This window comes from Accipiter gentilis, chromosome 9, assembly GCF_929443795.1.
Source record: "Accipiter gentilis chromosome 9, bAccGen1.1, whole genome shotgun sequence".
NCBI lineage: Eukaryota > Metazoa > Chordata > Aves > Accipitriformes > Accipitridae > Astur > Astur gentilis.
The window spans coordinates 19,244,661-19,272,113 of NC_064888.1; the positions used below are offsets into that span (position 1 = coordinate 19,244,661).

General features: G+C 37.1%; 1 protein-coding gene across 4 annotated transcripts in view; it reads right to left on the reverse strand.

Moving 5' to 3' along the window:
• Nucleotides 1–2,189: 2,189 nt before the first annotated feature.
• The window catches only part of VCL (vinculin), a 66,624-nt gene continuing 41,360 nt past the window's right edge, over nucleotides 2,190–27,453 (reverse strand). For 3 of the 4 annotated variants that reach the window (XM_049810302.1, XM_049810301.1, XM_049810303.1), the window contains 15 exons: nucleotides 26,753–26,843; nucleotides 25,356–25,503; nucleotides 22,816–22,969; nucleotides 21,626–21,801; nucleotides 20,257–20,447; nucleotides 17,382–17,581; nucleotides 16,751–16,879; nucleotides 15,565–15,714; nucleotides 14,850–14,958; nucleotides 13,518–13,820; nucleotides 12,805–12,929; nucleotides 12,314–12,499; nucleotides 6,255–6,458; nucleotides 5,507–5,611; nucleotides 2,190–4,794 (listed from right to left, as the gene is read on the reverse strand). In XM_049810302.1, the coding sequence (XP_049666259.1) occupies nucleotides 4,648–4,794; nucleotides 5,507–5,611; nucleotides 6,255–6,458; nucleotides 12,314–12,499; nucleotides 12,805–12,929; nucleotides 13,518–13,820; nucleotides 14,850–14,958; nucleotides 15,565–15,714; nucleotides 16,751–16,879; nucleotides 17,382–17,581; nucleotides 20,257–20,447; nucleotides 21,626–21,801; nucleotides 22,816–22,969; nucleotides 25,356–25,503; nucleotides 26,753–26,843 (2,418 nt within the window). In that variant the 3' untranslated portion in view covers nucleotides 2,190–4,647. Of the gene's footprint in view, nucleotides 4,795–5,506; nucleotides 5,612–6,254; nucleotides 6,459–8,663; nucleotides 8,874–12,313; nucleotides 12,500–12,804; nucleotides 12,930–13,517; nucleotides 13,821–14,849; nucleotides 14,959–15,564; nucleotides 15,715–16,750; nucleotides 16,880–17,381; nucleotides 17,582–20,256; nucleotides 20,448–21,625; nucleotides 21,802–22,815; nucleotides 22,970–25,355; nucleotides 25,504–26,752; nucleotides 26,844–27,453 lie in introns of all 4 variants that reach the window. The other variant, XM_049810304.1, reaches the window with a different exon arrangement.

The window sequence follows — 27,453 nt, forward strand, 5'->3', positions numbered from 1 at the left end:
CATCCTCTCATGTGAAATGTTCACGCTATCATAAACTATTCGTGATGCTCTTAGGCGGGAGACATCTGATATACAATGAAACGATGACCATTTGCTACATCTTTACTAACCTTGATCACTGTGCAGCTATTTAAAACTTAGAAAGGGCATTTAGGAGCATGGCAGGTTAGCTCACTTTCATTTTTTTTATTTTTAAATGTAGCAAAATTAACGTTTAGATTATGACATTTCAAAGACACAACAGTGATAATGCAAAGCTAAGTAAACTTTTCCTTATACACCAGCATAAACTTGTTATCTCTGTAACCCAATATGTGTCCCACAGTACCCATCAAGGTTTCAAACCATACATTTGGTCAGTAGATGGTAGGCTGAGAAACCCAAGTTCAGAATTAAGGAAGGGTGAGGTACTGGAGAATCTTTCTTTCCCTAACCTGTTTGGCTTGCAAACTGATGAATAGGTGCTACCTTCAGATGAAGAATAAGAACTTAAGTCATTCAGTAGTCAAAATTTCAAATAGTGGGACAAAAAATGATCCAAGTCTGAAAAAAGGAGGGGGAACCCATGGGAACACTGGCAGCAAGCCAGTAAGAAAAGAAATGAGCATATATTCTCTACTGGTAACTTTGGTAATGTCACTAGGGGAAACTTGGCCACTGACAACCATTTTGAATTTCTGAAATTACAGTAGATTAAGTGTAGATAAAACAACACTTTTAAGAACCAGCACCTGTAAGAAAGCCTTGTGTTTGGGTAGGCACAATACTGGGTATTAAAAGCTACCAACCTTCTAGTCTACCTTTTCCAACTGGAGAAACATCCATCAATTCATTACTCATGCTACAGTTCCTCTCCATGTTTCAGCAAATGGCATCCTTCAGTTACAGTAATTTTACTACAAGTCTTCTCTTCAGATGTAACTGGTAACATCCCAAGCTTAAGTCTGCGTAGCTAAAGCTGCTCTCTGCATTAGCAGCCTGGAAATGCTGCAAGATCTCCTTTCAGAACTGACACCGTTACTGATACAGAACATGATGTAGTATCAGAACTGGCTAGTCTTAACACCAGTGCTTCCCTTCAGCATGTTACAGAACAAGCCTTACCAACCTTCTGTAACTTGGGCACCAGGGAAGCACATACAAAGCTTCTGCCTCTGGAAAAGCTTTGATCCATACTTGACAGCACACCACCAGAAGTCACTGTCAACAAGAATTACACTCACCTGGTAGGAGACCACCCTGAACATGAATGAACATGAAGATGGTTTTCATCAGGGAAACAGTGAGGCTTATACCTTTTGCTGTAGGTGTGCTGGTTCCTGCCACTTCTGCAAACCCAGGAAACTCAACTGCAGAATCTGCAGGGAGGTGGGGGGCCATGTTCATATTCTCCCACTTAAAAAAATTGTACCAGCACCTGTACAGTTAGTACAGCTCAGAGGACATCATTATTGAGGAGTTAGTACTGCCAACTTCTGATCTCCGCTTCTCTAGATGTCCAGCTCTGGGAGTGCTGACAAAGGTGATTGTCTCTTGAGTTTTCATCGTCCCTCAGATATGGAGAAAGCTGTGTGAATAGTATGAAATCTGAAATTTACCTATTATTACTAAATCCCAGATGCCTTCTGGCACTGTGGGATTATATGTGGTCCTACAGCACCAATAAATGTTGGTTCCACAAAGTCAAAACATTATGTGTGCTGGTAGAAGTTTTTAGCAAGAAAAAGTGTTTATAAAAGGTTCTTACTCTGAAGGAGAGAAGGAAACAGGACAGTGATTCCATGCTAACCACCCTTGCATTCAATTTGTGAAGTAAAATTCAGATTTATGAGGTGTTGGCCAGAGTAGCAGTTTTTCCCTTATTGACAGGATCAGGCAAATCCCATTTCAGAAGTTTTCAGAACCTTGTTCAGTGCTACTAGAACAGATGACCATCAGACCTCTGGAAAAACTCCCATTTTCTCCCACTGGACCACAGCTTCCAGTAAGTTCTTTAAATACTAGTTCTATGAGTACAAAAGACAGAAACAACTTGTTTTACCCTTCTCCTGTTTGAGAAACTTCACACTTTTTTTCTGTTGTTCAGAATATGCAGAAACAACTGTTCTGCTTTAGTATTTCAGCTGCTTTAGCTTTTTGCTCTTCTTGTTGGGTTATCCACTGCTCCATTATCATTAATGCTCACAAGCTGACATTTGTACAAATGCATTTTTATTGTTTTAACAGAACCAGAGAAAGGTTGAAAACATTAGACTATACAATACATTTTGTTTATAAACAAAGTTTTATAGTGGTAAAACATTTCTAAGTGACATTCATGGTCTTTTTCAAATTTTTGCTGCATTTCAGGTCCAAAGACCAGTAGTGTTCAAAAATGCAGTAATTGCATAAGGTGGACAAGTATCTTAGCTTCTACAAAACAGTTCAAGAAATTAGAGCCAACATTCTGGAAGAAGATCAAAGGCAACCATGATTCATAACTTTTCTGCAAACATTCCTCAATAAACAAAAAGTGATCTTTGGCATATACAATTATGTATTAAAGGCATTAGTAATATTGCATTAATATCAGTCAAGCAACTAAACAGTGATGATAATTAAAAAAAAAAGTCACAGAGAAGCCTGAACTGGGGAAGAGGGAATGTGAGGAGCGTTGAAAAGTAATACAGGAAGACTATTTAGAAAATCCCTTAAAAATAACCCCTACCTATTCAGTGTTATTCACTATTAAATAGAAATTACTACATTACAATTATGTTAAAGATCTGGTATAAACTAACCAAATGCAAGACATTCAGGTTAAGGCTCTGGCACCACTTCCTTCCTCTTCCTGTTGCAGGTAATTGCAGGAAGAGAATACTAAGGAAAGATCTTAAGTACCATGTATTCATGATACCCAGACACAAGGAGTGAATTAAAGACTAACACATGCTTTCTCTTGCTAAGGACTGTTTGAGGCAGATGTATTATAATCAGTTTAACTTCCCTTTTTAGATTACAGTGCAATGAAGGGAGGGTGAAGGGGAAAGAGTCCAAGTGTGGAGTAACTGTTGCAGACAGGTAAAGGACAGCTATGTTGTGTGTCTCTTTCTTCCAGGTGTTAAGACTGAGCAGTTTTTCCACAAGGGCACTTCCATTAAAGGTGGTTTGATCATGCAACAATTTTCAGCAAATTAAGAGGGCATCATGAGGTCAGTGCTTATCAGGGCAGAAGTCTGCAAGTGTTCCTTGAAAATGTAGAGACTCATTCCAAAACAGTAATTCTCCTTTCTGTCAAATGCCAAAAGAAACTATGGAACAATTAAATTTATATATATATATATTTATATATATATATATATGAAGGCATGTTCAATTATGGAAGGATAAAAGCATCACAAGTCCATTTTAGTAAGGGGGGGTGGTTTTTATTCTTGTGCTTTTGTTTGGGTTTCTTTAAAGATACAGTAACACTTTTCAATTCACTATTGCTTGAACTTGAAAAAAAGATTTTGAGCCTCCAAACTCAAAACCAGTAAAAATATCCTAGTATGTTTAGCATTAGGAAACACTGTTTGCTGGTAACCATCGGACTACCTAAAAAGGCTTTCATGTCCCTGCAGTGTTTGGGTTTCAAAAAGCTTATGCATTGTTGGAAACAAGGGCAGTGAGGCAAAAAGTCTTTTTTAACTGAACAGCTTTATCTTTTAATTTCCACCTTGAGTGGCTGGCACAATGTTAGATGGAGGGAAAAGGGGGAAAAAAAAAAAAAGAATAATTGTATGTGCTCATTTGATTTTCAAAAGGAAAGAGCCAGCATGTGGCATTTTCTGGTCCTGGACATGCAGCTAGCTTAAGAGAACCAGGATTTTTTCAGGTCAATATATTACTGAATTAAGCAAGAAGGAAAGAGTTCCACAATTTAAGGTCTCCAGCCAGAAGTCTCAAGCTGCAACAGTGTGCCACTAACATTCACTGCAAAGCATTTCAGTACAGTACACGAGTTCTGGAATGCCGACCTACAGGGTGACAGGAAGGTGACAAAGACAGCTCCAGTTTTTGTTAAAGTACTGTTGCCAGGCAAAAATCAAAAGCAAAAAAAAAAATTATTTCAGACATGGAATTTTAATCCTCAGTTTACAACTGTTCTGCTCCTCCCTCCCCACTTTTAATTAAAAACCCCACACCTTCCATCATTTCTGCATGGTTTAAGAACAGCCAGCTAAAACCCTACTGAAAAGTTGAATATTTCTGTATCAATGACTGTCCCTAAAAAACTGCCAAGTAACCAATAGTGTCCTAGACTCTCAACACAAGCTTAAGTGAAGTCCATGTTTTATATCATCACATGGAAACTACTGGAATATACAGTGCATAAATGAAATGTGCTTCTGGGAGTACAGAATTCATGAAAAGAAGCTTCAAAAGCAAAACAAATAAAGGATAAGAACTGTCTATTGTCAGAAGCAATTTTGAGGTGTTCAGTATCAAACACGTTCCAAAGACACTTCAAATGCAATCTCTTTTAATTCATACCCTTAGAATGGGGCATTAGCATAAGGTAATCTTAAGCTCATGTATACAGCACATTTTGCTGTTAATATATCTCTTCTGTTTCCAAAAAAAGGCATTTTATGTTACAGAAAACAATACTTATGTGGCAAGTGTTTACTGATACCATGGGGTCTTTCTGACCCAGCGAAGAGTGAATCCAGCATCTGTTCTTATCTTAATGGATGCTGCTTCAGCTTCTCTCACAGTTTCCTTCACAGACTGCATGAGATTCTGGGCATTATGAACCAACATCTCAGTTGCCTGTCAAGAAAAGAAAAATTTCCAATGTATTAGTAAATGTTCAGGACAGTAGCATGGAAACCCGTTATGCATGAGGACTCCCAGGACAAGCATCTTAAGTCAGTTTATTGCTGACCTAAACTATGAGAGAGTAAATGAAACAACTAACCTCTGGAAACCAGCAAGTGTTATCCGGGCTCAAAGACTTCCTATTTCTCACTGTATATTTGTGCAAAATCTAAATAAAAGTTTAGTGTCTCAAAGTAGAATAATCCCTCTCAGAAGCCAAAACTGCAGGATTTCAACTGAAAACATGCATTTGGAAGCTACCGGAACTGCACAAGTACTGAAGATGTTGTTGGGAGATGACATTTTCACTACAATCCACCAGATGGTGTTACTACTCCTCCGATGTCAAACCTGCCGTCTTTGTAGAAGCAAGTTCTTTCATTAGCTCACTTTTTACTGTTAAATCAAGGAAATTAACTAGTTGTTCATACAAAAATTTGAACCAGAGTAGCTTTTTGGCTTGGGAAAGATTGATGTTCCTCTATTAAACTGTAGCTTTTCAGCCAGAAACCAAGGTGCTATAATAAAATTACCATCACTAAACAGCTGAGGTAAGCTTCCAAACATCAAGGTCCCACAACACATCTGATATTACATGTTGTATATTTTTCCCCATAAAACTGGTCAACAATTCCACACTACCATCAATTTTTACACCTCTTACCTGTTCCGACTCTTCATCGCTGATATTAGTTCTGCCCAGCATGGTAGCTTTGACAGTGGAGAGAATTTTCAGTTGTGTACTGATGGTTGGGATCCGCTCACAGACCTAAAGAATGGGGATAAAAAAACTACTTCACATTGCAAACTAAAAAAAATACATTATCTATTGGGTTTTTTTCAGATAAACTTTTAAATTTTGTTTTACTATTAGATAAGGAATAAGCATAGAGGGGATCTTATAATCTTCAAGACTTTCTGGCAAATATGGGTAGGATACTTGAATCTTATTTTACTTGCTTTGGGCATTTTTGGGGTGGAGCCAATATTTTTCTGTTCTGCCAGATATTCCTCAAGGATCTACTTGGTTAGAACGGGATGATGTCTATTCAACTGAGACTGGAAAACTAAGGAGTGTTGTATTTCTGCTGCTATTCTTTGATACTAGGGAATGAGAAGATGAAATACAAAGCAATGCAGCCTTAGGACAGACCAGTGTTCATAGCACAGTATTTTTCAACATCTCTTTGGACACTAGCATCTTCCACTCACCTGTAAACAAATCCTGACTTTACAGAATATATATGGCCATGGGATCTAAAAACAGACAAAGAACTTGACAAAACTTTGTAAGCCAAGGAAAGATTCACATGATTTACTGCCACAACTCCTGTGCTCACTCACACCAAGAGAAACACGGAAGGAAAAGAAAGAAAAAAAAAGTATGAGGCATTTACAAGTTAAGTCATTACCTGCAAGAGGTTTGTTCTAATGCGCTTGTCAGTGCACTGCTTTGCCACCTCTTTGGCTAATCGAGTGACTTCATCTGATGCCTTAGCAATATCCTTTGCACACTGAATAAGGGCACGCTTGTTTCCACTACCTCCTCTCACCAGGCGCGACATCTCTGCCATTAACAGTGCCATTCGTTTAGCAGCAGCAATGATGTCATTACCCTGAAGAGAATAACATAAGTTAGTGTTCGTGCCAGGACAGAAGCTTCACAGAAGTCACGACTGAATGGTAGTCTACATTTTGGTAGCAACCCTTTCAAGAAGTTAGGGATGGAAGAGCCATTTGTGAACACAGAAGAGATTTCTTCAAGGAACAGGGAAGATCTGTATTAATTGTATGTTTCTGACATTTTTCTTCCTAACACTCAGGAAGAAAGTTCACTTCAAAACTGGAAAAGAAGTGGTAAAGTGTTAGTTTGTGCACAGAATAAGTTACTGCTCTGCTGGCTAGGTTTTAAGATAAAGCACGTTATTAGCATTTGACATTCCAGATTTCTCAAAAAAGGCTTTTTTTTTTTTTCTTTTTTTAAATTAAAAAAGTGTGCTAAATAGCGTGTTAAACCAAATAGCACTAATTAAGTTAAATAGTGTAGTCGTAACAGTTGAGCATAAAATTTTCAGTGGCATCTGAAAGTGAAGTTGTTAAAGCATCAGCTACACTGCTATAATGCTAGAGGATAAACAGAAAAGAATCTGTAACATACAAAACTCCTGTCACAGGTAATGTGGAAATGAGGTGCAACTATTTTTATATTTATTTTTTTTAAGTTATTCCTTGAAAATAAATCTTCCTTTTTGACAGAATCTCCCCCTTTAAAATAAAGCTTCCAGGAGAGAACATGATAGTTCAAAAAAGAACCTAGTAATATTTCTTACATTAAAATCCTGGTTTCTTGTACATCAAAATTACAGTCACAGAAATACTTGAGAAATATTTGAAACATGAATTAAGTATGATCAAGCAAAATAATTTCTTATAGACTGTTCTAGAGAGAAACCTAGTGCAAGAAAAAGTAGACCTAGATGATCAATTGTTAGTAGTCTGTTAGTATATTTAGATTCACCTTTGTAGACAAAGTTGTTAGAGAAAAGTGAATTATTTGGTGCCATGAAGCATTTCTATTGTGTGGATGAAATATTAGCAGAGTGAGTTAACTATTAGCACACTCTTTCCTTGGTATAATTCCACAGTTAATGACCGATGAAGTTCGGAGCAAAGAGTACACAGCCAGAACCCAACTTAGCAAATGTACTCTCAATCCCTGTGCACATACTTCCATGACTCAGTACTAGCAAATTCAAGAAGATATGCCAGATATTTTACAGATACAGGTGACACAAAAAGCTGAACTATTCATTACCATGACCTAATAGCTAAATAGTTTGCTAGTATAACCAGTTAGGATGCAAATGACATAACACAAAGCTTTTCCATGTTTTCACATAGGAGGATCAAGAAATTAGGACCAGTGTCATTTACAAAGCCCTCTAACAAGTTATCCAAGCATCAGAATCTGAAAAGGACAAGAACATTTTTAAAGCCCTTTTTATTAAAATAGTTTAGTATATCTATCTATGTAAATATATACACACAGATACATATACAAACACACATACCCCCTAACCTTTGTTTGTTATGGGACACCAACCTTATTTTTTGCAGCATGCTATAAAAAGTGACCAGTCTTGCAAACTTTTGTGCTTAGAAGAGACAGGCTACTTGTGAATGTCTGAACCTCATGTTAGATTTCCACTGGTTTCATATAAACAGTCTCAGTTCAGCAGCTAACAGCATTCAGTGCAGCTTCTTCATAAAAAGAATTCTCTCAAGACCAGCATTTGCAATACAGCCAAGTGCAAGCCAGCAGACAGTCAGTCCTCTTTGATAAACACCGCCATACAAAGCCATTCCTTGTTGGAAGGTATTTTTATTGATGGCATCAATGGAGGCAAAAGCACAACAGACATGTTAAATGACTTCTTGAATGCTGTATACTCTGCTGTATCTGGAAGTCATTAAGAAACCATTAACCATGGCTTCCCAGGTAGCCCAAATGATTGGAAAAAAGAATGGGGGGAGGGAAGACAACCCCTATTAGAGTTGAAAACTGCCATAAAGAACAGGCAGATGCAAAGGGAGAGGAAGCCTTTGAATATTAATAAGTGACTCAAATCAAGTTTCAATCCGGCACTGACAAACAGATCTAGCAAACCTGTGAAGCCACTCTCAGTCCTCAAAATGAAGTGCAGACACACTTATTCATTTAGAATGGCGGGGCCCAGCAGGGATCAAGAGTGATGCAAATGTGTCAGCGTTCCAAATTGCTGGATGCACACAGATCAGTCCCCGGGGAGACTCGGGAGTACCTTACTAGACCACTTGGTTGCTTCACGATGTAGAGACTGAGCAGCAGCCAGAATGGACTGGTTAACCAGCTGATTGGTTGGCATTAACAGCAGCTCAGGCTCATAATCATCTTCAATGTCAGAGGGGAGAGTGAATTCAACATCTGCATCATCCTCCTCATCTATATCTACACCAGCCTCAGCCGCTTCATTAATCACAGTCACATCAGGCTTTGCAGGTGGCAGCAAGGGTGGAGAAACAGGGGACAGTTAGTACAAGAAGCAGAATTTGGTAGAAGAGCATGAACTGAGCTGTTTTAGTGACCAAAACATCCTCTTGGTGTCTCAGGATCTGAGAATGCAGCTCTAGGGTCAGGTCAGAGGGAGGAGGGGAAGGAATACAAGATTAGGAGAAGGAAACAAACATTTCACCTGTGAAAGAAAGTTATCAAAAATTTAAGAAGTTACAATTCAAAGATGCAGCAACGTGCAGCGTACAGCTTCTACAGACAGAAGCTGACTGGCAGAACAACATTTTTCTGGCAAGACAATGGTGAAACAAATGGATTGTCTGTTTCAATGAAAGCCGTTTTGACTGCATAGAAGCAGGCACAGCAGCTGACGACTGTGGTATTTGTGCTGCTAGAAAGCTTTGTATGGAAGCCCATTCACATATATGTGCTAAGAAGAGATAGCAGCAGGATCACAGAAAAACCACTGACACTGCTTTCTGTAGAGTAAAAAAAAAATAAGGCAGGACAAGAGACACTGTAGAAGTGAGTATTGAAGTACCGCAGATAACATGGAAAAGAGCAAAATTGGGCTATGAAAAGTGGAGGTGATAATTAATGTTATGAATGCTGTGAATATTACAGTTCTTAAAGACTGAAACAGAATTAGTAGAATAAGGGGATTATGAAGCATATGATACCATTTTGCTACAATATGCTGTATCATTACCTTCAAAAAACAAAAGGAATCAAATATATTGTGTTAGGATAGATCACAAGGAAGAGGTAAGTGGTATAACAATACAGGCATTTACAATATAGCAGCATTTCAATACAAAAACATTCTACAAGTTTGCTAACTGTATTTCTTTGACTAAAGCCAAGTGTGATAGAAGTCAAACCATTCTTACCAAAAACTATACATTTCTGTCCTGGTTTCAGCTGGGATAGAGTTAATTGTCTTCCTAGTAGCTGGTACAGTGCTATGTTTTGAGTTCAGTATGCGAAGAATGTTGATAACACTGATGTGTTCAGTTGTTGCTAAGTAATGTTTAGACTAATGTCAAGGATTTTTCAGCTTCTCGTGCCCAGCCAGCGAGAAAGCTGGAGGGGCACAAGAAGCTGGCACAGGACACAGCCGGGGCACCTGACCCAAACTGGCCAACAGTGTATTCCATACCATGGGACGTCACATCTAGTATAGGAACTGGGAAGTGTGAGCAGGTAATCGCCACTCAGGGACTAGCTGGGTGTTGATTGGCAGGTGGTGAGCAATTGCATGGTGCATTATTTGTATATTCCAATCCTTTTATCATTACTGCTGTCACTTTATTAGTGTTATCATTATTAGTTTCTTCTTTTCTGTTCTATTAAACCGTTCTTATCTCAACCCAGGAGGTTTACTTCTTTTTCCCAATTTCTCCCCCATCCCACTGGATGGGGGGGAGTGAGTGAGCGGCTGAGTGGTGCTTAGCTGCTGGCTGGGGTTAAACCACGACAATTTCCAACTATTTTGCTTAAAATACAGCCTTTTATAAAAATAATTTCTACACCAATGAAAATACACAGAGGTTTTGGAAGGAAGTTGTAACTTTTATATACTTCCAAATCAACTCATCTTCAAAGACAACTTCTATTTAAGTCTTAATCTAATGAAAAGTTTCCAAATATCCCTCATTCTCTGTTTTAACCGAATGAAGGGGAAAGGCAAGGAAAGCTAAAGCAATAGACAGTGTTCAGTTTGTGCTCCATGAGAAAAAAGGAATACATAAAAGCCCAGAATCCACTCAGTGAAGAGGATTTTGTGTGAAGGAGAAAAATCAAATCAATTTTACATCTTACAAGAATGAAGAACGTTGCTCACCCCCCCCAAGCGTCCCATGGTAAAGTACCAGTAGACTAACTTAATTAGGTGAAAAAGCAGAAGACAGTTGACACAGTCTATTGTGATTTAGTATGAGCAAGACAAGACCTTATATTTATGTCTTTCCAGGTCTAACCCATATTCCTCAGTAGCACTGTTCATTGATCCCTCTTCCACCCAGTAAGTGACTTCAGAGACTACAAAAATGTTTTAAATACTTCTTCCCCCAAAACATACTGTCAAAATAACTGTACTCTTATTGCTAAAACAGGACTGCTAAAAAGAATTACAAGGACAAATGCTAGGCTAATTTACTGGTTTGTTGGTCTCAAATTAAAGAAACAGCAATGAAAATAGTGTTTTATCATCTAAAGACACTAATCTCACAATCAGCAAGGAGTTTTAAGGTCTGCTGCTTGGCTTTGATAAATATTTTAACAGTTGCACTATTTAATTTAAAATGTATATAGTACGTATACGTAATTCAGTATGTACATAGTAAAAGCATTTTGTTACCTATTGTGTGTTGTTTAGTTATCCATTTTGGAATTCAAACATCAAAATACTTTTAGGAAGCTGAAATTAAGGGGTTTGGCCTCAAAACTACATTCTGAGATGAGTAATACATTCCGCTACTATCCCTCTAGTAATACAAATATGTATTTGGTATATCCAGAAGTATGGGGAAAAGAGAGCTTTTCATTTTATGGAAGAGACACTCAAACAGATTTGAAGAACTTCGCTTGTATTTTATCTATACTTCCAAAATGGATGTTCCTTAAGCACAAAGCACTGAAGTTGATTCTGTAAGCTACTGAAGTTTATCTTCTCATTCACCACCTAATTTGGTGGAGAAAAAAAGGTGGAGATTTTAACAGCCAAATTCTGACCTTTAATTTATACCTGCAGAAGCCTAAATCTCAGAAGTTTTTACTCAGTTGCTGCCACAGGAAAAATGTAGCTTTTTGAGGGGAAAGCAAGAAAAATTATATTAGCATTTGTAAGAATGACACGTTCACACTGCTTTGTCATAGCACTGAAATGGTAAGGAAATGAAGGATTTTGGCCTTGATAGCATGTGACTCACTACAAAAAAAGAATGAGACCAGGCCATCTATATACAGTCACTTTTCCAATCATAAATGCACCAGATTAACTGCAAAGTAACTTGCAGCTCCTTCCAGAATTAAAATAAACCAGCTCATGATTCCTGCAGCTGGCATCTGCAACATCCATACAGACCTTTCAAAGTCACTTAAATATAGCAATCAGCTTGTCAGCCTAGAAAGACATAAGTATTAGTGGCTCTCTAGGCAATACTAGCATCAAGGATCACAAACAGCTTAGCATACAAGGCATATTTGTGTTTAGAGGTATGTTAATAAAGCATTCTAGCAATCCTGAGTATTAGAACAGTTGACCCTAGTTCACTCCAAACTTGAAAGGGTTTCTAATTCCTCCTATGGCAGTGGTTTTACTTTTTGGTCTATAAAAGACTTTCTCTGTCATTGAGACAACTGACTTTGGACCAAATGCACTGATCCTAAAAAAATTAAAAATAACACGTAACTTCTTACCTTGCTAGACCATTTCCGCGCTTCATCATGCAACTGCCTAGCAGCCATCATCATGGGCTGATTAATAGCTTCTCCTGCTTTCTGCTCTGGGAATTCTTCATCCTTTTCTTCAGGTGGTGGTGGTCTGGGAGGAGGAACCTCACCTTCTGGAAGTGGTGGTTTTGGAGGAGCAAGTTCATCAGTCAGCTAAGAAAGGCAAAAATTTATTGAGTGCAATGAAATAGTACACAGATTGAGTAAAGGATGGTGTCATGGCAAGACATGATTTCATGACCTCATGCTTTTTTCCAGTTTTTCAAGAAATATTATGTTTTAATCTCTTCTTTTGAAAGCTGAATTAGTATTTTTGAGACTTAAGGTTACTTGTATGTATGGCTGGCCAGACAATGCATTTTATTGCTAAGGAATGAAAATATACTCGATTAATTTCAGTGTGGATTCCATATGTCGGTGACAACTGTGTATTGTATTACAAACTATGCTGCACTTACATGAAGCTGCTCAAGGTCAGGAGGAGGAGGCGGAAAATCTGGTTCCTGAGGCTGGAAGGCTTCTCTGACTTTGGCCACAGCTCCCAGAATTCTGTATCCAGAATCCAAGAAACTCTTCTGCAAACCTGAACAAAAAATCCCATTACCAGTTTAATAGCATTCTGTAATATTTAGAACTGCAACACTACCCCAAAAAATTACTTCTATAATGTGCTATGCTGAGTACACTTATATCTGTGAAAAACAAATGTTTAAAAAGTACCAAATTGTTTACAGTGGATTTACGTTTGAAATATTAGTGTCATATGCAACATGCATAAAATAAAGCCCAGGTTGAGTAATAGTCACTACCAGTACCCAAAGTAATTCCCAAAACAACTTTTAGAATAAAAGAAATTATGTAATATTTTGTTATATAAAGTAGCACTACTGACAACTAGTAACAAATACTTCTAACAAAGATTATGAAATCACATAATAAACTAGAATGCTGAATCTTTTTCCCTTGAACATGCCAAAGGTCTTTGATTGCATTTTAAAAGAGCAGGATTCAGCAGTTAGTGGTGTGACCTTAATTTCACCATTCTGGGATTTAAGTGTACACAATATTTGCATAAAAGGGGGTACACGGCTGTAACAAGACGAAACGAGCACTACTTCACATTATCTTCAGCCAGTACAATACATTTGAAATCCGCTGACTGAATCCTTACCAGGGTCAGAAATGTTTCCTGCCACAGCTTTAGCATCCATTACCATCGGTGATATAGTTTTGCTTAGCTCATCAGAGGCTACTTTAACAGCCTCACGGAATTTGGGGTCTTCTGAATTTTCAACCTCCCGTTTTGCTACCAGTAGGATGCGGTTTGCTCGTCTAGCAATACTGGTGGCGCCAGCTACCAGCATCTGAGGTTGCACGTTGGCCATCGCAACTTTACATTTATCAAGATCTTTCTTAATAGCCTCTTCTGATGCATCCAGCAGAGATTTAGTGTCAATGGCTTCATCCACCAACCCTAAAATAAAAGTTAAACACATTAATATTCTAGTTTCATCTATGGAAAGTGACATTTGGTATTCACAATCAGAAAAGTTAGTATTTCCTAACTGGGGGGGGGGGGGGGGGGGGGGGAACCACAATGATGACACGGACAGACACGGACAGAAGGGGGCATGGAAATCAGACCAAATGTATTACTACAGTTTTACTTCTGATTATGTGGTACCTCTATCACAGTAACCATGGTCAACCTTGCTCCCACTAATGACATCCCAAGCTCTTACTCGCCTACTGTGGAATGTTGCTTGGGTCAAGAACAGGCTTACACAGTATATGCAGCAGAGATTCCTTCCTCCCACCAAATTTCTTTAAGCATATTCAGTACTTTTTGTACCTCTTCCATTTATTCAAAAGGAAATATCCCTCTGTCTGTGCTATTACTTAAGGGTGATATATAGTGACAAGGCAGTAAGATTTAAAATACCCACAATTTAATTATGAGGATGGAGAAGGAGGTAGTACACAGTCAGGAAATTAGCAGACCAGCACAAAGAATCTGCACTTTGGAAGGATTGAAACATTAAGTGTCTCGGCAAGATTCAGTAGATCAGTAGCTTTGTTTTATTCACTGCTTTAATCAAGCTGTTACATCATTTTGAACATGTTTTCTTACCCTCAATTATCTGTCCTTGTTCAACATGCCAAGATTATTCAGAAAAAAACCCTTAAGCTGCTACAGTGATAATACTGCTAGAATAGCAATCACAATAAAAAGTAATGGTATTGTTTTTCCCACAAAAGAACTAAAGCTGAATTTGCTTCCCTACATATCAAAATTAACACTTATGAAGCAAGCTATTTTGTTTACGCTGTAACGTACACAGATTTCTGAATACAAGAGAGCACATTCCCACTTCTCCTCTTTCTTTTTTTAATCAGTCATTACTGTTACACATGTTTCATCAATCCAAACAGAACAGGGGAAAAAAATCTATACCAGCTAGCTAGCCACAAATATAATCTTCAACAGAAATTCCTGCTTTACCTGTCATTTTTTCTACATTATCAATCCATTGGTTTTTCATCGTCTCAAAATGTTCATAAGCAGCTTGATTTCCAGGATTTCTCAGGAGGATACGAGCAGCTGATACTACCTGCCAATGGAAAACATTTTAAATTATGGAAGTATCAGTATATAACGACATCACACATATTCTTGAAAATGCATTTGTTTTTTCAGGACTGGATGTGTAGCCCCTTATTTGGAATACTAGTTCATTAATTCTAGTTCAACATCTAGCTGCTTGAAGATTTACAATGCTTCTGGAATTTGTTGACATAAATACTTCTTTACTGCAACTTCAATTAGATGGTAATATATCTTAAAAACACTTCTTGAAAGCACTAAAGTACAATACTTATTACACTACCAAAACTTTAGGCGGAAGTTTAATTTGGAAAAAAAATATTAAAGAGTGTTTTTTTCCACTTAAATATTTTACTAAGCCTCAAAGTAATTTTGTTTCAAGGGTAAGTCACTAACACTTGTGTCCAGAAGTTGAAGAATAAGACATGTCATTTAATCAGTTTGTTCTACTTGGTATCACGCACACAAATATTTGTCATTCCCCTTTTAAGAGTGTCAGCACTATGTTCTTTGCTGGTATTAACATCATTCTCTGAGAACAGAAGCATTAAGCACATTCCACAGAAGTCATCCCCAGCCCTTTTAATAGCCTTTCGAGACTAAGGAAGCAAACCTGTGGGGTAAGTTCCCTTGCTGATTTCACCGTTGCCTGAATGCCCTCCACAGTAGTTTTATTTGCCGTTCCAACTGCAGCTGCTTTTTCTGCTGTAGCTCCCAGTCTAGCAGCATGGTTTTCAAAGTTTGCTGCTCTTTCATCAAACACCTAGTTGTCAGAAGAGAAAAACCATTAAAAGAGCCTAATTTTCCTAATAGAATACACAATTTCTTCAAAGCATCAAATATCAGGGACACTTTCATAACATCCAAACTTAATTCATCTCCTGACAGAATACAATAGGACACAAAAGCTTTGAAGCTGTTTTATTTTTTTGAATCTTTACATTACTGGACTTTCTTCTTTACTAACTCATTTGGGCAACAAAGGATACTACCACACTTTGTAGCTTTGAGGTATTAAGTACACTAATTCCTGATGACTACTGTTGTAACAAATATTGTATTAAAGCTATTTTAGCTCATACATTAATCTTTAAACCCATAATCCAAAAGGAAATATATTTGGAAGATAAATATGTGTTTTTACCCTAAAAAAATAAAGCTTCATATTTGAAAAAATTCCCTCCTTCCATAGTCCTTAATTATTCAAGACACAGAATACTTTGACAAAAAGCTCTCCTGTCATAAAGCTAAATTCCCCAAGGCCTTGGGAATCATTTTGATCATGTTCAAATCAATTATCAAAAAGAGCTGCCAGACACAGAGTTTTAGATAATTCATATGCAGCCAGTTGGTTTGAGGTACAGGAAACTATCTAGCAAGAGAATAGGTTAAATCTGTTAATCAGTCTTGGCATGAATTTGACTATTTTAATCAGCTTATATAATGTTGAGATATACAATCCACTAACTAGCGTGTCAGTGATTTTTGCACAAGAATTTTTAGCATGCTGAAGGCAATGTGGTAAGAACATCAGAGTGAGAAATCTTTGCCATTTATTGAAGTCCAGGGCAATACAGTTTCCAGGGATATACAGCACAATGTGCGATATCCTAGAGTCCAGAGAGATTTGCATGGCAATCATTATGCTGTCAGGATTAATAAGCATGTATCACAAGCTTAAGAAAAAAATATTAATTTGTTTTTCAAAATACTGATTAATTTTTCAAAATACCAATTCCCGTAAAATTAAACAATAACTGAAGCTTCACATAGGAAAAAGACCACCTGGGTATACTTGCCTCATCTCTATTGGGAGCATCAGAGGGAGCAGTGGCTGCTACTGCTAACAATTTAATAGGAGTTGTGGTGTCACTAAAAACATCAGAAACCTCCTGGGTCATTGCCTCTTGCATCCGTGTTTTAAGATCCTTAAAAAAAGGAAAATTGTAAGCATATGATACAGGAATATTAAGTTTGTAGGCATTCAAATCCCATAAAACCTCTTTTTGGGGAAAAAAAAAAGCAATCCCATTACAATGGCAGCTATTAAGGTAAAACGATCTTAAAAGCATGATCAATGAACTACCTTTTAAATAATTTGAAATACGAGAAGCTTACATACCGCTCCTTGAAGCGGCATCAGAAGCTATGGACAGCACAATTTGAGACCTTGCCCCTCAAATGTGCAATACTAGCATACTTTTTTTTTTTTAAAATGAGACTTTGATTTTTCTTATAAATTGTTCATTTGGAATTAATCCCTATGGCATGATATCAAGGCCTTCATAAAAAGTTTGCTTTAAGCATCTCAGCTAAAACAACAGGATTTTGCTGCACTTTTATTTCTGTTAATGCCTGCCACACACAAGCACTTCATCAGAGGAGCATTCAGCATATCATGTGTTTCACTGCACAAGAGAAGATTTTTACCTTTAGTGAATCCTGAAGCTGAGCAGCAATTGCCCTGGCCTGAGGAGATTCTCCCTCCCCTCTTGCTGCAAGGTCAGCTAGCTGAGCAGCTAGTTGGTCTACACGGTCACATTTGGTAAGCAAGTCTTGACGATAAGGTCCCATCATGACATTGGCTAGACGACGACCTTCTGCAACCAGACCACGAATTGCTGCCTGGCCTACAGTGGAAGATGTCATGTTGCATTAACATACAGTGGAACAAAAAATTGAAAGCGTAGATCAGATGCACCATGAAGTAAGTGACACTTAGAATTCTTGGGCTTTTAAGAACACCCTTATGTAGTGGAAAGTATCTTGTGCAGTTTATCATTGAGTAATTGCAATTCAAACCCATAGAGGAATTCAACTCTCACCAGTTTCTTTTTGCTTATTACAGCAACTCTGGCTAGAGGCGCATCCTTTTTAACTAGGGTGGTCTGACAAAAGTTAAACATTACAGCTGTCAGGAACTCCTACGTAATCTGTTGACTCCAATAGAAAGCACTTGCAAATTCCAAGTACTGCAATTCATCTCCACATCATTACAAGTCATTAGAAGATGAGCAGTAAGAGAGGGACAAAAGCCAAGTAGAAAACAAATGAAAAAGCAGAATACCCTCTCCCAGGATTCCAGAAATCATGGGTAAGAAGTGTCAAGTGTCCAGGATGGGGAGAGGGGAACACCTTACAAAGCCTCCACAGTGTGTTGAAAGTTTTTCTGTAAAAAAATTTATTTTTAGCGTGGGTGATTTCCTTCATTCGCTTACAGAAGCTTCCTGTTCTTTCAATAACACAATAGTAGTATTCTTTTAAAAGAAGTCATCATCTATTAAGTCCTTCAAAGACCTACTGAAGAATCATTTTAAGCCAACGCTAACACACAAATAATCCAAGTTCATGATCAAGCTCAAAATTACTTAGAAGGAAGTTGTCACATGACGTGACTATCCAAGAATCACTCAGCACTGCCACCATCATTTTATAAAGCTTATTAGTGTAGCTAAGTTTGCTGCTGTTGGAATGTTCCAGGATGTTTTTTAATTGTTGTTTTGCATAAGTCAAGTGCAGCCAAGCAAGTACACTTCATATAGCAGTTTAGTATTTCAAAACATCTTGCCTAGTTTGTACCTGCCAATTACAATTACTTTAGCCATTACTTAACTAGGATAATTCATAATATGACTGCATGTAAATATTTGTAGCAGCTAACACTACTGAAGCAGCTCATGTGTTTATAAAATAAAATACACTTTCTGCCTTGTTACCTCAAAATTCAGTTCATGTTGAAGCACAACCCTGGGATAACTGCAAACACAAAGTTATTTCTCACATGGTGCATACTGCAGAGAACACTAAAGTATTTTCACATTATTGTAGCACTGAAAATATTTGGCCAAATTCTACCAGAAGTGCTGTCCAGACTGAAGAGAGCACATACCCAATTTATGTTCTTAATACTCCTTTCCTATAAGCAACCTGCCAAGTGCCTACGCAAGCGAAAGACATTTAAATTTAAAAAAATTGTACAATGACTTCAAGCTACAGAAACTTTTTATTAAACTAGAAACATTAGTTACAGGACATGCAACATCTTGCATCTCTACACACATTTTTGTCATATGTATTGCTCCATCAATTGATTAAATTCTGTAGTATATAGCCTGTGTTGAGAAGCTTCAGTTCCTTCAGCAAGCTTTGAGTATGTATACAGGCCTCATGATTAACCATGCACATACAGGCTTCAAGTGGGATTTAAGTTACCTTTGTTTCTTTTCAAGTTACTTTTGTTCCTTTTCAACTAAAAATAATAAAAATTAAGTTTAGGTTTGGTGCTTTTTTGAGCCAACCGCCTCACAGGTTATTGTGTTCAAGAGAAACATCAAGATTAGGAAGTTTTGGCAGTGGCTGAAAACCATCTACTGCCTACCTACCATCTACTGCCAAAGACCTACCTACTGCCACCTTAGTAATCTCATCCTGTGCGCAATTTGCTCATCAGAAAATGTCAAAACATGGAACTCCACTATTTTGTTTAAAATATTGCATATAAATTTGCACTTCAGAAGTGTCCAAGCTATCAACTTCACTAAATCTTTAATTCAAGGAATGGTTATTCACACAACAGAAGTTATCTTGACACACAGGGAAAGGTGTGAGAAAGAAATTAAAGGTTTGCAGTTATACTGCTTCTTATAAGGCATGTTTCCACTCATTGTTATCAGTTGCACTGCTCGGACTTAACTGCTATGGAAAAAACTACTGAATTCAGTTTTCAAGCTTCATCCACCTACCTGCAATAGCATCAGAAGCAGCTAAACAAGAAATTCAGAAATGGTTTACAATAAGCTCTCAGTAGAGCAAGGCCTGAACTATAATTATATGCTCGTCAATAGCATGCTTGGATTCTCAGATCACCTTTCTCTCTGATTAAGTAGCATTTTCCTCAGGTAACCCAGAAATCATACAAGAAATGATATTTTTAGGTCAGATTTATGAATGTTTTTCTCCTCTCTGAAGGACTCAATTTGCTGGAGTAGATATAAATTCAAATTCAAGATACTATATTGGTATGATAATAAAAGCAAGGAGTAGTCTAAAGTTTGTCTATTCTACAGCACACGTTCTCCTATCCTTCATCAAAGCTGTTCTTTCAAGAAGACAAAGAGAATCATGGGCCAGCTTGATTCAATAATATCACAGCCAGGACTTGGCTCTAAACCTCCAGCCACAAACTGCAGGTCTCCACATCAGTGAAGAGATTTCACACAACCTCAGCATCTCAGGAGCAGTAGTTTCAGTCATAAAAATTACTAACGATAAAACTCTGGGGGAAAGAGCACACGGAAACACTCACCTACTCCCCGATCAGCAACTGTAGGATTGTCTATCCACCTTTGAGCTTGCTCAATCTTGCCTTCCAAATGGACAGCTGCTTTAACTGGCCTAGTATTTGCTACAGCCCTGTTTGTTTTGGACTGCAAATTCTGAAGTGATGTTGCTATTTGCTTAGCCAACGCACGGGCCTCAGGAGAGTCACCTTTTCCACTAAGTATTAAAAAAAAAGTATAGTCATACAAAGATCATTTACAGCTAGTCCCACATTCAGCAGGAAGACACAACAAAAGGTACTTCATCTTTTTAAATAAGGTTAAATTTGACATTTGAGTCTCAGAGCAAATAGTGCAGATCTGTCACCCATAAATCCCCACCTCACACTTCTTTGCTGTGATACCTGGATATTATGTATGTTCAACAAAGCGCTGAGGTTGGGGAAGGCATGGTACTGTCATTGATAATACTGATGTATGACTTATTTCCCATACTCATGGCTGTTTTATGAGCAACCACAATAATGCCACACAGATTACAAGCAGAAAAGTAAGCAGCAACAGACCCAAGGCTATATATAAACTTGAAAAAAGGTAGCACATTAAGATCTGCAGTAGATAAATCTCAAGAAAAACTTGATTAAAGTGTCTAATGAAGAAAGAAATGTATTTGTCTCCATATTGCAACTGGCCATTGATGAAGATCACAGTTTATACAATAACTTCCTCCGCTTCCATTCTCAAGCACCCTCTTTGCAAAACTGATATAGAAATATAATTTCTGAAAGTTTTATTTTTTATACAGTTTGCAGTTACAGCTTAGAACACTGACACTGGCCAAAGGGTAGACATTCTACCTTGCCATTTAATAAACAGCTTGGCAAAAAACAGTGATGACATTTGTCTTTATAAACAAACTTGAATTTCACATTATCTCGTTCCTTTGAAGTGCTTTGACAGTTCACTTTTGGCTTCAGTTTGCTTGTCAAATATTCCATAGCAGCAGAAAAATTATTTTCTAGGTAATACAACCCTAGTTTGTTTTGGGTTTTGGGTTTTTTTTGTTTTTGTTTTTTTTGAGGAAGATAGTACAAGTTGGAGTTTGGGATAGAAATCATTAGACTGACACATTAAAAAGAATACCATATTTTATAAATTAAATTTTTGTAAGGGATGTTAAAAATTTAGTGCCCCCCGCAGCAGAACTGAGCAATTCCTCGCATTCAATTTTTACTAAATGCAGGATTGAAACTCAAAAGTATAAGATTGCAATTCCCAGTTCTTGGAGGAAAATATATTCCCCAGTTAATCATCAATATTCTGATTTTGCTCAGTACTTTGAACTGCAAATGGAAGTCATTCAAATAAATTAAAGATGATAAAACTAGTACATACTGTCGTCGCAGATCTGACAGCTTAGCTGTCAAAGCAGAGATCTCCCCCAAGGAACGAAGGATATCATCTCTTTCTTTAGGCTCCTCACATAATTCTGCAACTTTCCTTGCTTCAGCCATAATCCCCCGAATATGTTCTTCTCCTTCACTGCCCCCATTAGGATCTGCAAGCCAATTCTTAATAGAAAAGTTGTGTATGAGTCAAGATAAACAGTAATACTATTTCTACAGAGATTTTTAAAGAGAAAGAAATACCAATACAGCTTTCAATCTGTATTTAACAGAAAATACTTTTCAAAAGCAATTTCTGTTTATTAGATACCATGAAGTTGTTCTATTGTCTAGCAGATTTTCTGTTTTGAAAAAGATATCGAACTAGATGAAATCTACCCAAAGATTTTACATTCTCCCCCCAACATTTGCCAACAGTATTTTCAGAAGTAGAATTTAACTAGTGGCTTTAGAGATTCATCATCTGACTTTCAGAAAAAAAAAAAAAAAAAAAAGAAAACAGATGCTCTTGTGCACAGTGTGGCACTCTTTACGGAGCTCTAAGTCTCATTATCATTTCATTCAAAAAATATACATAATATTAATGTATATTTATCCATATATATAATTCTACACACACACATTTAGATAAGGTATATATAGAATGTTCATTATTTGATGACCATCATCATCACTGAGTAATAGGCTGACCACTGAGAAAGATTAAAAGTTACAAAAATAAAAGATCAACTAAAAGTAAAAGTAGTTTCATGAACACTGTTTTCCTTTTGTCATGAATATGAAGCTCTAACTGAACTCCACTCCCAAAACAGAGCCCAAGGAAAGGCTCTGTTTTTACCCAGAGATAAATCCGTGCAGTCTGAAACTCCCCTACTCTTTTCTTTATTAAGATCAGTTTATGTCCAGATTTAGGGTGTTCCTTCATTCTAATATCATACTAGAAATGTTTAGCGATACTAAGAAAATTATTTTAAAAGTGTCATAAGCTACAGCAAAACTCACAGCACCCTGTAAATTACTGAATTTAAGATTTTTCTTTGTAAAAGCAAGTATCCCACATATGTTCTTTCTAATGAGTAACTGTGTTGTGTTTGGAAACAACTACAATAGTTCAGTATAACAGCTCTAACAGCAGTAACATAATCTTGTTCTAAGTATTTATTATACCATTAGTGGTACCTGAACAGCATCAATCTTCTTAGCAATTGCCTGCTTAGAGTTTGTCATGGCCTCCAATTTGCGAGCTGCATTCTCCACTTTTGCAGTGAGCAAATCCAGACCTTGTGAGACCTGCTGTGCTTTCTGCATAGCCATGGGTGTAGCACCCTGTCCTCTGCCCAAGACAAAAAAAGAGCATCACAGATTCAGCTCAGGATTAAACAAAGCTCTTTTCTAATGAAGAGGCAACAAAAACTGTTTATGAGCATTCCCAACAATTATTGAAAGAGATAGCGTTTAATCAGATTTATTTTTCCCCTCACCCTGGAAAAACAAAAATAACTGAGGAGGAACACCAGAACAAGAAAAGTTTAAAACTAAGAGCATATTTTCCCCTTTCCAGAATTGAACATTTAGCATGCTCAGTAGAACAAACATTTTTTTAAGTGTCACAAAGTAAGGCTATTTGAGGATACAGTTCCATTAAAGTACCCAGGGCAAGGCCTGTTATCTCCTCATTTATAGATTGCTGCAGGTCAGTCAGAACCTGCAGGAGTTATGTCTCACCATACAGACTTGCTGTCCTCACTTAGGTAAGTGAAAATAAGATGTCTTAGTTGCCTCAATCATGTCAACAAAGTAGATTAAAGGTTATGGGCTATTGGTAAGACTCTTCAAAGTGGTGAAAAGGGTGCTAGCAATACAAATTTACAGGGCTGTAGAAAATCTGCAGCACTACCACTGTTTGTTCAAATGCTGAGGAGTTAAAAGTTGGATAGAAAAATTACTTCAAATACATAAGCCTGAGAACATTAGTTTTGCATAAGAAATCTCATACTCCATTTCTAAATGATCTGACTACTGTAAAGCTTTTTGAGCATGCTAACTTTATCAAACTACTAACTTCAAAAAGACCATAGTAAGTGGAAGGATGACAAGCATGCTACTGAGATGCTGAGGTGTATTTACACAGTCAGGCCAGAGTCTCAAGGTATGTTTCTTTATACCTTATTTCTCACAGGCTGAGTTGAAGTTATTTACATATTAAACCAACATCTAAATGAACCGTTTGTTAGTAAATCTTAGTCCTGTCTCTTCCTCCACCTCACCTCCAAAAATTTCACACAATACAAAGCTGACAGCAGTCGCTGCTTTACAAGAAGAGTAAGAGTTTAGCCTAATTTCTAGCACTGAAAAAAACATTACAAAGAAGCTCTTGCATTCTCTCAGGTCAATCAGCTGGAAATCCCAGTGAAGATAAACTAAAACCAGCTTCTCATCCACTACGACCATTATAGCTAATATGCATCACTTTAATGACAATATAACAATTTCTGAATTTTGGCCTTTTTAGCCTTTATATTGCAAAGTAACAACTCTTCAGGGAAATAAGTTATAGAACTATTCCAAGCTCGTGTACACATCATTGCAACACTTCAGAGCGTAGCATTCTATGGATTTAAAGTGATGGCAGGGACTTTGTCCTTAAGGTAACTCAAAACACAGTTCTCCAATTAATTTGAATTTGCTCACTTCCTGTACTTCACTAGGGCCTTAAGTCAGAAGAGGCACTTATTTTACCTAAAAGTTTTTTGTTGGTTTTGTTTCACATAAACTCCTAACTTGCATTGCTTTTTCTGACAATTTGAAAGACACATTAACATTTAAGAGAAAATTTTATACCACGAAACCATTACCTGTATCCCTAATGGGTCGCAATGAATAGCTTTCTAGGGTTTCTGGGTATGGTATTTTTGGGGGGTGGGGAGGAGTGTTACAATAAAATAAAGAAATCAATGTTAGAGCACTCTAGCTTAACAATTTACTACATTGATAAGAAGCTGAAAAAACCCTTATACTCCAAGAAAACTGGGTTATAGTGTTCAAACTACATGGAACAGGTATTTCTTAGTGCATCATCTTTATGCCTTCACAAAGGAATATCCTACTTCCTACTTTCTGGCAAAAGAACAAAAGGCCATAGTATCTAACACCAAAAAAATACAGTAAATTTAAAGAGACTCATCTGCTACCTAAAACCAAAACCCCTTAAATTCAAAAGACCAATTTCTAATGAAGAGGCAGAAAACTGATAAAGGGCTGTCGTTAAATAAAACTAAGCAAGAAATGCACATGAAGTTCAGCAGAATTTAATCAGTGACTGAAACGTCAACAACTACTGCTTGTGGTCTAGCATCCTAATAAACACCTAAAAACAAGAATATTCATGTATCTTACAGTCCATTGGGTTATATCCTCTTAGGAGAACAGACTTAAACAGTACAGTTTAAAATTTCATTTCTGCCTAATTTGGAGGAAGGTTATGTGTTTGACATTAAACAAACTTTGAATTATCTACTTGAGCAGTTTTGCTCATCATGTTAAATAATTAAGGTTTCACATATTAAAACATACTATTCTTATCAGAAGAGATTGAAGCAAAACAGGCAAAATACAGCCACTGGCCTGCTCTCTGACAGTTTAGGAAATGGCACAACTGCAAATCAGAAAATCTGGTTTAATACTACTGGAAAACTGACCATTAGAAGTAACAGATTTACCTAGCTCGGAGATCAGCCAGTTGATCAGTCATCTGGCCCAACGTTTTGCATGTTCCCAGAATCTCTCTGCGTTCTTTGCCTGCACACAGTTCTCCTGCTTTTCCAGCTTCATCAAGGATCTGCCTTATTGCTTGCTCACCAGCATCCCCTAAGATGCAATCAGTTAGTAAAAACAAACAAGACATTCCTTGGCATGTATGAGTAAACTGCTAGTCTCATCATGTCCCACCACATTAACTGCATTAGGTTCAGCATGAAAATACATATATCAAAAACTATGAGATATACACCGAATGCGATAATTATAATGGGACAGAATTTCTGAAAAAATATAGCATAACCTTAATGTGCATCACATGCCGTGTATTTCAAGTCATTTAATTGTTCTGTTATCATAGCTTAATTTCTATAAATATTTCATTATAGAATCTGTAATTTAGGCTGAGAAGAGAAAGAGCAACATGGCAAGATTCATGTAGCCTTAACTTACACCAGTTGCAAATCTGACTTGATTTTGGCTAAGAAGATGCAAGAACAAGATTCCTTTTACTTGCAACCCACCCTAATCCCATAAGTAACACACCCAGTAAAACCTGATTTGCAGCAAGATCTACAATTATCTTTGCATTTATCCTTAGCTACTGAATTTTTAATAGTCTGTGTCATTAATTGTCATTCTCAATGACAGAAGGCTCTGAAAGTAACTTTGAGGTTTCTGGAATTGAGTGTGGCAAAAGGAATGAGGTCAGAAGTAGTGTAAGCAGCAGCTCCACAAATAACAACAATTCACTTCAACTTTTACAACTCTATTATTTTGGCTTCAATTTCAGAGGGAGTCTTTCAGATAAGGTCTTTCAAAGTCCAAATGAAACAGGCTTCAATCTGGTTTTATTTGCTTTAAAGATGCATAACAAAGGCAAAATCTTTACATAAGTAAAGGTGACTGCAGTTACAGTATTTACAGCAGATTTTCATATTAAAAGTTTTATGTCAAGGGTGAAAGAGGAATACTAAAAAAGATCTTTAGGCAAATCTAACGTTACATGAATATGAAAATACAAGAGGAGGGATTTTAAGTGTTAGCAACCACTGCAGTTAAATACTGTTCAATGCAATTTATGGGTTTTTGTTTTTACTAGTGGAATGCAAAGGAAAACCATGCATGTTACACAGAGTATATTATTTAGACAACTGAAAACAAACAAAGCTTTCCAGGTCATAAGACACAACTTGTTAAATCTCTAGTATGTAAAGAAAGGAATAAATACAGGCTCCTTCAGAATGATTCCCTATGTATGGGTTATTAATGCTTAAAGGCAATTTTTTCTTAAACAGAATTATTCAGACCTTTAAAAATGAAAATACTTTGTGCTGTCCTTTTTTTTTAAAAATATTACCTGGTGGTGCATTTGGATCTCTCAGCCAACCTTTTGCTTGATTCATCTTTGAATCTATTAAGGCTAAAGCTCTTTTCATGGCTTCAGTGTCCTTTACAAAAAAGAAACCACCAAAATTATTCTCAAAAAAAAAAAATCAAAGCACAAATAGTCAAGACAGCCAAAGCAGACAGAAGTTCTATAAAGCATAGTCTACTTACAGAAACACACCCATATAAGCAGCTCAAACCCCATTTTCAAACGAGCAGATCATAATCACTCTTTTCGAATTAAGACAAACATTTTCATTTCACTCAAAATGCAGAAAATATACATGCAATTTTAGTGATTTTTCTACTCTTTATTTACTAGTGTTTTAATTTTTGAAGTCAGACCTCTGATAAGCACACATCTTGGAGTTAGTTCCATTTTTTTCCTTAATGTACATCAGGACACATAGGAAAAATAGACTGCCAACTACTTCCTGGAATTCTCAAATATGGAGTTAAATGTCTTAGGAGACAAACTCATGTATTCACATGTGGTTGTTTTGAACTCAGAACTCCTCTGCCAGGAGCATCAGAGAAGCTCCTTATTTGACTTTTATGCTGCTATTATCCAACACCTCTTTGACTAGAGGAGATAAACCCATCCAGTTCTCATTTCTCTGCATGCTCTGTTAATTGTTCATGTGTCATCTCTCCACTAGAGGCCAGAAGTTT